Genomic DNA, 11788 nt, shown 5'->3' on the forward strand with positions numbered 1-11788 from the left:
GTTACGGGGATGGGATGGGCCCGGGTGAGCTCTATCAGAGAGTGGGAGTAGACTCGAATGGCCTCCTTCTGCATTGTGAGAATTCCATGGCTCGTTTGTTCACAGACTGCTGCACAAAGCTAATTGTTACACCTCCAAATTGCAAAAAGCAAAATGTTTCAAATGTTTACAATCTAATTAGATTTTTTGATGAATTTTGATTGATAGATCAATTAGTTTCGAAATGGCCATTCCTGATACTTGCTTCAACTCCTTTACAAGGATGATGTCCAGTTGTAAACATGGGTTAAACTGGCACTGACACTTAAGACACCATCTTGGGCACCTCAGAGTTTATTAGTCCCTGAAGTATTCTGGGATTATCGCCCCTGTAATAATGCCTTATATACATTGTTGGGAGAATGAAGTTTGGAGAGATTACTGCTGGAAGTTAAAGGCCACAGTTTATGGACTGACACATTGCTAATGGTATACCAGGGTTGTGCAAACCAAATGCAGTTTTAACACAATTCCAACAAAGTAGAACAACTCTGTCACTGTCTGAAATGATACACTGAAGTATATTGCATTGCATGATAAAATGAGTTCTGTGTACATTGTGTACTCTTAATATGCACCATGGAAATGCCTCTTACAACATTTTGAACAAGAAGTCATGAGGCTGTGTAACACACTCAATATTCTTCATTACTTTGAGATTAGATTATTCAGGACTTTTTTTATTAATTTGGCTGGCCAGCATTATTGCCCATCCCTAGCTGCCCTCGAGAAGGTGGTGGTGATACAGCTAAGCGGCTTGCTGGGCAATTTCAGAGTCAACCACATTGTCGTGGCTCTAGAGTCACATGTAGGCCAGACCAGGTAAGGATGACCAGTTGCCTTCCCTAAAGGACATTAGTGAACCAGATGGGGTTTTCCAACAATCGACAACGGTTCCATGGTCATCAGTATATTCTTAATTCCAGATTATTTTTATTGAATTCAAATTCCACCATCTGGCATGGCGGGATTCGAACCCGGGTCCCCAGAACATTAGCTGAGTTTCTCGATTAATAGTCTAGCAATAATACCACTAGGCCATCATCTCCCCTTAGCACAGATCCTTCGTACACAATAAAATACTGAGTGTATTTTTGGCTAAAAAACAAGACCTAACATTTAAAATAAATCACAAGTGAAGAATTCTGATTCGAACTCCACTCCTCTCTTCGCTCTATTAGATGAACTCCAAAGCTTTCCACTTTCTTAAAAATTATGCTTTTGCGACAGGCACGGAATAGTGTCAATCTTCCAGACCCTTTAAAGTATCAATAGTGAAAACTATGAGCACTTAAAACCTGGGGGAGCACTTCAGCAGTCACGGGCATTCAGCCTCTGATCTTCAGGTGAGCGTTCTCCAAGGCGGCCTTCACGACACACGACAGTGCAGAGTCGCTGAGCAGAAACTGATAGCCAAGTTCCGCACACATGAGGACGGCCTAAACCGGGATGTTGGATTTATGTCACATTATCAGTAACCCCCACAGCTTGCCTCCTGGACTTGCAGGATGTCCTGTCTGGAGACAATACACATCTCTTTAACCTGTGCTTAATGCTCCCTCCACCCACATTGTCTGTATCTTTAAGATCTGGCTGGTTGTAGGGATTCGCATTCTAATCAGTATTCTGTAACTTGATTTTTGTGTCTCTGCGCCCTGTTTGAGAGCACATTTCCACTCCATCTGACGAAGGAGCAGCGCTCCGAAAGCTAATGGTGTTTGCTACCAAATAAACCTGTTGGACTTTAACCTGGTGTTGTTAAAACTCTTACTGTGTTCACCCCAGTCCAACGCCGGCATCTCCACTTCATGTCCCACACCAGTATTCCGTGGCCAAGGAAGGTATGATCATATTATGGTAGGCAGCTACAAACTTGTAAATCTTTCCAACATATGCCAATGGTGGCCAATAAGAGTGGGAGAGGTTGCTGGTCAGCCATGTGATCGAAAGAACGCTGGAGTCTCTACTATTACTATCCATAGCTCAAACTATAATAGCGTGAGGTATCAATGAAGATGCTGCTATAATCATAGAGTGACTTTATCTAAATAACAACAAGGTCAAACATTATAGAGACACAGCAGGCGGGATTTTCCAGCCGCAGGGGAGGCAATGGCCTAGTGATTTTATCGCCAGACTACTAATCCAGAAACTCAGCTAATGTTTTGGAGACCCGGGTTCGTATCCCACCACGGCAGATGGTGGAGTTTGAATTCAGTAAAAGAAAATCTGGAATTAGGAATCTACTGATGACCATGAAACCATTGGCGATTGTTGGAAAAAACCATCTGGTTCACTAATGTCCTTCAGGAAGGAAATCTGCCGTCCTTACCTGGTCTGGCCTACATGTGACTCCAGAGCCACAGAAATGTAGTTGACTCTCAACTGCCTCAGAAGTGGCCTAGCAAGTCACTCATTACAAGGGCAACTAGAGATGGGCAATAAATACTGACCAGCCAGCGACACCCATGTCCCATGAATGAGTTAAAAAAAACTTGTCCCAAGACCGGAAAATCCCGCCTGAGGTCAACGGACTTTTGCACTGTAGTTTCACCCACCAACTACAATACAATTATTTATTCCTTAACTCCTGGGCTTGCACTGAGGGTGCGCTTGCTCCCCAGACTCACGCGCTTTCCTCTCATTGGCTGAGGTTTGCGCGCTTTCATACAATGGGCCCCGGGTGGACTATGGGATCAGCGGAGGGTCGCCCCTTAAAGGGGACATGCTACCACAGTTACCACAGCAACTCAGACTCTTTGGTTGGCTGGTGTGGATTAAATTGTTACCAACAGCAAAGGGTTCGATCCCTGTTTCAGCTGGCGTTGATCTGGGACCTGGGCTTCCTTGCCCTACCCTCGGTGGAGGTTGTGGTGCTATGGATCGGTCCTGTCTTTGGGCAGAGATCGGAAGAACTCCTTTAGAAAGGATCTGGATGAATATCTGGTTAGTGACAGGATTGAAGTTTTGAATGATGAGAAACGTGGATGATTTTAGGAGATTGGGATCACAGAATGTCCTCACCGGAATGTTCCTCAGGAGGTTTGGTAAACATAATCAACATATTAATTCAGCTAATACATTTGCTTTGTTTATTCCAGTTATGTAATTTGTCAATTTTATCAATTTTCTTACTGAACAAAACATGGAAACTAAGGCCGGGATCTTGGGCGACAATTTAGAATCATAGAATCATCGAATCCCGACAGTGGAGAAGGAAGCCATTCGTCCCATCAGGTCCGCACCCACTCTCATAGAATTATAGAAACCCTACAGTGCAGAAAGAGGCCATTTGGCCCATTGAGTCTGCACTGACCACAATCCCACCCAGACCCTACCCCCTTATCCCTTTTGTCCGCTAATCTCTCTATCTACGCATCCCAGGGCACTAAGGGACAATTTTAGCATGGCCAATCAACCTAAGCCGCACATCTTTGGACTGTGGGAGGAAACCCACGCAGACACGAGAAGAATGTGCAAACTCCACATAGACAGTGACCCAAGCCAGGAATCGAACCCAGGTCCCTGGAGCTGTGAAGCAGCAGTACTAACCACTGTGCTACCGTGCCGCCCCACTCTCTGACAAAGCATCCCACCCAGGCCCTATCCCCGTAGCCCTACGTATTGACCCCGCTAATCCATCTAACCTACCCATCTTGGGACTCTAAGGGGCAATTTAGCACAGCCAATCCACTTCACCTGCACACCTTTGAACTGTGGGAGGAAACCGGAGCACCCAGAGGAAACCCACGCAGATACAGGGAGAACGTGCAAACTCCACACAGACATTGACCCGAGGCCAGAATTGAACCTGGGTCCCTGGCGCTGAGAGGCAGCAGTACTAACCACCATGCCACCGTGCCGCCCGACCATTTGCATTGGGTGTGAATGGCGACGGGAGTGGAAAATCCCGCGAGATGTCCAAATCGTGTTTCATGCTGATGTAAAGACTTGACGCAATTGTCTCCGCCCCTTGCCAGTGACGTAATGGGATTCCCAATGTTCAACATCAGGAACCCCATTGTAATACATTTGCATGTTATCATCAGACCTTTGCATCTGATAATCACCGCCACCCCCCCCCCCCCCTCCCACCACTGCCCCCAACCCCTCCCAGTTAGATTATCCATTCATTTTTGGCATGAGGGCATGATGGCATGAATTACGACCAGTCTCCTACATCGTGCACCTGCCAGGCAGACCCGCCGGAGGAGTTCAAGTGAGTGCATTGCTCAGGGAAGAGAGAGTCATGCCTGAGCAGTACCCAGGCACTGCCCCCTGGTGCTGCCTCCTGGCACTGTCATTGAGGCCGGTGGCTTCAATACTGGGACACTCTGCCTCAGGAAGGGAAAACGAAGACCAGTTTCACAGCGATATGTCTTTTGATGGGCAGGTAGCCCTTCCTTACTTGAAGCACTTGCTGTGTCTAACATTACTTCATAAGGAGCAGGTGTTGGAGAGTTAATGATTATGCTGTGAGGCATTGGGCGCGATTCTCCCAGCCGTGTGTTTCCCGTGGCGGGAGGTGGTGCCTTGTTTACTGGCCTTGGGATTCTCTGCTCTCGCCGCTGTCAATGGAATTCCCACTGACGTCACCCCACAACGACGGGAAACCCCTGGGTGGGGGTGCGCTGCCACTGGGACGGGAGAATCCCGCCGGCATGAACGGCCAGAGAATCCCGGCCATCATCGTTCTTATATATATGTAAAAATTGTTCTTTTTCCAGTGGTATAAATACTCGGAACTGCTGGACTAATGATTCCTCAGAGGTATTGGTGCAAATGCAGCAAAATTAAAAGCACAATGCAAAGGAAATGGAAGGGTGGAGTTGTACAAAACCCAAGCTACCTGGATACAATCGTATATCTGGTTACATCTGCACGCACTGATTTAAAATGAAGCTTTCTGAAAGGTTTTTTGTGTACCTATTAGTAACTCTCTGAGTAAATAATTGATTAAAGACTTGGTGGAAATTTGAAAGAGATTCGGATAAGCTTGGATGATTTCTGCTCATAGATGATCTTTTAGTCTTTTGATGAGACTGCTGAACGCTAACATATTACAATATGAGACAACGTACCACACATAATTAGACCTTAGGCGGGATTTTCCGGCCACACTCACCCCGAAACCGGAATATCCCGCCCAAGGTCAACGGACCTTTCCATGGGTCCGCCCTTTGCCCACTACAATTCCCGTGGTGGGCGGAACCAGAAAATCCACCCCCTTGTCTTTGATAATGTGTAATGCCTAAAGTTTTATGAGGTGGCACGGTGGCACAGTGGTTAGCACTGCTGCCTCATAGCACCATGGACCTGGGTTCGATTCCTGGCTTGGGTCACTGTTTGTGCGTAGTTCTCCCCGTGTCTGTGTGGGTTTCCCCACGTTTTTACGTAAGCCTACTTGTGACAAATAAATAAACTTTACTTTACTTATGTGGAATGTCTTTCCAGTAGAATGTACCAGTTGAGCATCCAATGACATTCATGCCTGAAAAGGACATAACAGGCGTAATTAGCAGGGAACACACTGCATTGGTCCCAAGACTAAATTTCTAGACCCCATTCTTTCGGCATCTTGTAAATCGGGCAATAAGAATATGTTTATGAAACGACCTTCTCAAGAACAATTGAGTCCCAACCACACTCACATCCTGAGAAAGAATGTGAAGAATAATAGAGTTCCACAGCCTTGAGGTCCCGGATAGAATGAGTAACCAAGGGCAAGAGAATAGAACTCAGCACCTTGGGATGAAGGAGAGCCTTTGGCCTTGTGGGAGCACTCCCAACCCCTTAGTCACAAGGTGTAGGGTCAGAACCCTGCTCCATATAATTCCTCCTCTAAATTTGAAGTGGATATCAAGCAGGACATTGATGTCCAGTGGGGATGAGGAGCCTCCCCTCATTTCATGGGTCATGTAAGAAGTCTCACTACACCAGGTTAAAGTCCAACAGGTTTATTTGCTATCACGAACTTTCGGAGCACAGTGACTCACCTGACGAAGGAGCAGTGCTCCAAAAGCTCGGGATTCCAAATAAACCTGTTGGACGTTAACCTGGTGTTGTGAGACTTTTTACTGTGCCCACCCCAGTCCAACGCCAGTATCTCCACTTTGTGGATTGTGAGAGCTGATCAGGTCTTCCTAATGAGTCGGGATTCAGTAGTATATTGGCTGTAGAACGCTGATTACGGCCCTGGAAACAGAACTCATGTCAGATTCGCTTGGGAATTCTTTCACTACTCTAGGGAAAGACTGTAGCAATATGGAAAACAAAATCAAGTTGAGAGTTATAGGATAAACTGTATTAGACAGCATTGTGAAAGAATATCAAATACTGTCAAACAAGAATACTTAAGGAAAGATTCTCCTTATCTTCATCAAAAGAAACTTAAATTGTCACCACTTTATAGCCCCCAATCACAGTCACACTGGTAAAAAAACGTACCAACTGTAAAAAAACAGAACTCAGACTACACTGTGCTCAATAATAGAGTTTGCACGTTCTCTCTGTGTCTGCGTGAGTTTCCTCCGGGTGCTCCGGTTTCCTCCCACAGCCTAAAGATGTGCAGGTTAGGTAGATTGGCCATGCTAAATTGCCCCTTAGTGTCCAAAGGTGTGTAGGGGAGGGGGATTAGTGGAGGAAATACATGGGGCTACAGGGATAGGGCCTGGGTGGGATGCTCTGTCAGAAAGTCGGTGTAGGCACAAATGGGCCGAATGGCCTCCTTCTACACTTTAGGGATTCTATGATTAATGTGGGACATTAGTCATTCTCTGATAAGTATAATCCCATATGCATCAAGAATGTTAGATGGAATGACACATTGCATAGCACAAGCTATTGTATTTGGCTTTATGAGGCATATGATGAGCTGCCTCTGAAAATGCAACATCTTCCCATTATCTAGCTGCCAATCAGTCACAGCGTGAAAACCATTATAGGGTGAAATCAGCTTTTTAATATTGTATTCATGACATCTCTTCCTGTTTTTGAACTTCCATGCTTTTAAAAAGTGTAATTTCTAAACTCAGTCAGTGAGCAAACAGGTGCTAAGTGCTCATTCCCTGGCCCCACTGTTGAGTCATATCCCCCTTCACCTTCTGAGCTAAACAGCAGAAGATTAACATTCAGACCAGCACTGCAGCAGGCAGCAGTTTCACCGTAACAGGGACATTTCATTCAGTAACATGGTAAATCCAATACGGTATAGCCACCATTCCAATGTAAGCAGGATACCTGAGCAAAATAAACTACATTCACCAGCAACTAAATGAACAACAACATACTGGTTGGATACTTTCAGGATGGGGTATTCCAATTGCGCTTGCCCCAAGATCGGAATTTCCCTCCCGTGGTCAACGGACCTTTGCATGGTCCGCCGAATTTTCCGTCCCACCCGCTACGATTCCCGTGACGGTCGGGACGGGAAGATCCCACTCTTAGTTTGAGGTATCACTTTAAGTCTTAGAGCACTTGTAATTAAATTATGCTCAACATTGTGAGATGGGCCTGTGCGAAGAAATAGAATGTTGAGGGACCTCAGAGTGGAACATGCTTTTTGGAAAAACATTTAATTCTATTGGACTTTCTGTAATCTTCAATTTGAAATGTTTTGGAATGTAATTTCACAAATTTTATGAATTAAAGTATATTTTTGAAAAGAAGATATTTTCCATTTTACACCAACATTAGTTGCAAGTTAGTTAATTTCCTCTCACCGCCCAGCCTCTAACCCGGAAGGGCACCTATGCCAGTCTGATTTTCCCTTTTTCCAGGGGCATTGTGATAAGTAGCAGGAGCTGGACAGACACCAGGCTGGGCAACACGGTGGCACAGTGGTTAGCACTGCTGCCTCACAGCGCCAGGGACCCATGTTCGATTCCCGGCTTGGGTCACTGTCTGTGTGGAGTTTGCATGTTCTTCCCGTGTCTGTGTGGGTTTCCTCCGGGTGCTCCAGTTTCCTCCCACAGTCCAAAAGATGTGCTGCTTAGGTGCATTGACCCGAACAGGTGCCGGAGTGTGGTGACTAGGGGAATTTCACGGTAACTTCATTGCAGTGTGATGCACCATTGATTACGCAAAGACTCGTTGTTGCGAAATAACAGGCTTTTATTAATGAAAGAACTGGAGCACACCCGAACCGATAGCTAATCCGAACTGAGGCAAAAGGGGCGGAGAGCAGTCACCTTTATACCCAGAGAAGGGCGGAGCCCCGGATTGAGGCAGCAGGGGCGTGTCCAAGCATATCACACAAACAGACAATACTACAGTGGTTCACCACACAGTGTTAATGTAAGCCTCACTTGTGACTAATAAAGAAACTTCACTTTAGACATTGACTTCACCCACTTTTTAGTCTTTTGTTTCTGTGATATGTTGTCGATCTGTCTCGAGTAGGTCAAGTTCTGAGTCTTTTATCATTGTCAGCAACCAATTTTAACGAATATTATTGCAGTTCCAAGATATTTCTGCGTAACAAGACTGTAAAGGGGACCAGCATGGCTGCCCCTGTCACCTCACTCCCATGTTGTGTTGCCGCCATGCCCACCACATTATGACAAGCAATAATAATCCATATCTGTACCTTATCACTGATATGAACTGACTTGAGGTTGTGAAATGGTTCTTTGATGAGGGTAGTGTAGCTGATGTTGTGTACATGGACTTTGAAAAGGCTCTTGATAAACAAAATGGCCACGATTTATTGGCCGTGGACGCAAATCCCCTAACGGCCGTGAAATCTCACAAGAGGCCAAAAACGAGATGTGCGCTGTCGAGATATCGGCTCTCGATCTTTCCCATCCCCTCTCTGATGACACAATCAGGTTCAACGCCCAGGCAGGGCACAAGCCTTATTTGCATACATTATAATATCGCTAGCCAGCTTGACGCCACCAATTCTGCCCTCAGCGAATCCTCCCATCCAATCAGGGTGACGTCACACCAGTGGGGATTACTACTGGGTTTCAAAAATGAAACGTAGTCTTGATGATCACACTGGGGAGCACACAGGTAGGTATTGCCCCCAGATGGTGAGGTACATGCCCAGGCAGTGCCCTGGTAGTGCCGGGGGGCAGACCCTCTGGGGAGTTCTATAGGGGAGGTGGATTCACTTATGTGTGGTGGGGGGGGGTATGCCCTGATGTTTGTGGATGGGAGGGGATGTCCCAATGTTTGTGGGTGGGAGGAGGTGTCCCAATGATTGTAGGTGGGAGAGGGTGTCCCGATGTTTGTGGGGTGGGGGGGAATGCTCCAATGCTTAATGGATGAGTGCCCTGTGGGTGGGTCCATTCCAAAGCTTGCTGGGGTGTCTACCATGTCTGTGGGGGGAGGGGGAGATTAACATTTTGTGCAAATCGGGGCTCCCGAAGCTCTGGAAGCCGAACCTTTTTGGTTCTAACAGGCCCCGTCCTATCTGAGTGACGTTGCAAACCACGCGCCCAGATTCTCTGTACTCGGAGCGCCAGGAAAACTGGAGAGAAAACTGGGCTATGCCGCTGGAAAGCTACATGTCAGGTTTTCAAACCGAAACTGAAACTTCAACAAATTTTGGGACGATTCGACCCAATGGGTGGAATTTTCTCATTTTCTGACAGATTGGCGCAGTGGGTGGGAGAAACGGACTCTAAATCGCCAGCCCCAAGAGTGGCTTCCTCCGTGAGATTGTGAGCCTCTTGGTGAAAATAAATGTAGGGGCGGGACTGGAAGATCCCTTCCCAGTGGAAGACCAGGCCCACTGTCTTTTAGATCAGATGTTAAATCAAGCCCCATCTGCTTTCCCAGCTAAGATACCAGCTAATGCTATCTTGAAGAGGAGAGGAGTTATTTCCCAGTTCCCCGGTTGATATCACTAAGACAGATTGTGAAAATTCCTTGTAAAATGTGGTTGTGTACAGCCAGTTTCTTTCAATGTGTGATACCTTACCTCTTTCTCTGTGTGGTCTCACATGTGTGGTATTGAACCTGGGATAAGGCTGAAGCGATTACCACCAGGCTGTTGCATGGTTGTGTGAGCTTGCCGTGTGATGAGGACATTGATCTTCTCCATACGGCTGTTTGTGGCAGCTTGCTGTGTGCAAATTGGCATTTCCGTGAGCTACGTTACAACATCCACTTCAAGAGGCACATTGCCCGATGTGAAGGCTCTGGAAAATCCTGAGGGTCTGAAAGGAGAGAAATAAATGTAAGTCTTTCTTTATTTATATCAGTGCAAATCATTCTGAGAAAACTGATGTGGCTTGGAATTAAATTATTTTGTGGAGAATTAATTTAACTGTATAGTGATTGAGAAATACAAACTAAATATCTTTTCACTCAGAAATTTTTTTAAAAATTGATCTTTACATTTTCAATTTCTTAACAACTGTTCTCTGCATTCACTAAATAATTCAATAACACATTAAATTGAGAAAAGCTTAATTAATTTCACATTCTTGCTGTAACGAGTTATTTCTAAAGCTGCGAGCCATTTCTGCCAAGGCATTACACACTTGGATTTTAATGAATTCTGCCCTCCACCTTCTCACCTTCCTCCTTCTCCTCTCCCACTGACACTAGTTCAGGAAGTAACTGGAAGATTCACTACGATCCGATTTCATTTTGATTTGATTTATTATTGTCACATGTATTAGTATACAGTGAAAAGTATTGTTTCTTGAGCGCTATACAGGCAAAGCATACCATTCATAGAGAAGGGAACGAGAGAGTGCAGAATGTAGTGTTACAGTCATAGCTAGGGTGTAGAGAAAGATCAACTTAATGCAAGGTAGGTCCATTCAAAAGTCTGATGGCAGCAGGGAAGAAGCTGTTCTTGAGTTGGTTGGCACGTGACCTCAGACTTTTGTATCTTTTTTCTCAGTTTGCAGATTACGTGCCCGGCAACAAAATGTGTCACGAGGTTAACATTCCACCTTCACAGAGGAAAGACTTATGATATAAAGAAGCACTGAAAGGTCTTGCATTTATGTAGAGCCTCTCATTACCTCAGGACATCCTGCAGCCAATACCATTGTCGCTGTTGTAATGGAGGGAACATGGTACTCAACCTGTGTCCAGCACTCTCTCAGATCACTCCCACACTGTCATATCAGCACATCCCACACTGAGATATCAGCGCATCCCACACTGTGATATCAGCGCATCCCACACTGTGAGAGAAACCCACCCCACACTGTGAGAGTAACCCACCCCACACTGTGAGAGTAACGGACCCCTCACTGTGAGAGTAACTCACCCCACACTGTGAGAGTAACTCACCCCACACTGTGAGAGCAACTCACCCCACACTGTGAGAGTAACCCACCCCACACTGTGAGAGTAACCCACCCCACACTGTGAGAGTAACGCACCCCACACTGTGAGAGTAACTCACCCCACACTGTGAGAGTAACTCACCCCACACTGTGAGAGTAACCCACCCCACACTGTGAGAGTAACCCACCCCACACTGTGAGAGTAACTCACCCCACACTGTGGGAGTCTCCCGGTGGCGTGGGGTGGAATCATCATAGAATCATAGAATCCCTGCAGTGCAGATGCAGGCCATTCGGCCCATCAAGTCTGCCCCGAGCACAATCCTACCCAGGCCCTATTCCGTAACCCCACATATTTAACCTGCTGGTGCCCCTGACACTAAGGGGCAATTTAGCATGACAAATCAACCTAACCCGCACACCTTTGGACTGTGGGAGGAAACTGGAGCACCCGGAGGAAACCCACGCAGACACGAGGAGAATGTGCAAACTCC

At 46.1% G+C, this 11788-nt stretch overlaps 1 protein-coding gene across 1 annotated transcript in view; it reads right to left on the bottom strand.

The window, feature by feature from the left end:
- gpr142 (G protein-coupled receptor 142) overlaps nt 1-10129 on the bottom strand; it is a 39238-nt gene extending 29109 nt beyond the window's left edge. Inside the window, exons 1-2 of the mRNA XM_078226064.1 lie at nt 10030-10129; nt 5473-5530 (exon numbers count right to left, since the gene is read on the bottom strand). Coding sequence (XP_078082190.1) covers nt 5473-5530; nt 10030-10129 — 158 coding nt within the window. The remainder of the gene's footprint in view (nt 1-5472; nt 5531-10029) is intronic.
- Nucleotides 10130-11788: the final 1659 nt, after the last annotated feature.

The sequence above is a fragment of the Mustelus asterias genome, chromosome 12, assembly GCF_964213995.1.
Source record: "Mustelus asterias chromosome 12, sMusAst1.hap1.1, whole genome shotgun sequence".
Lineage (NCBI taxonomy): Eukaryota > Metazoa > Chordata > Chondrichthyes > Carcharhiniformes > Triakidae > Mustelus > Mustelus asterias.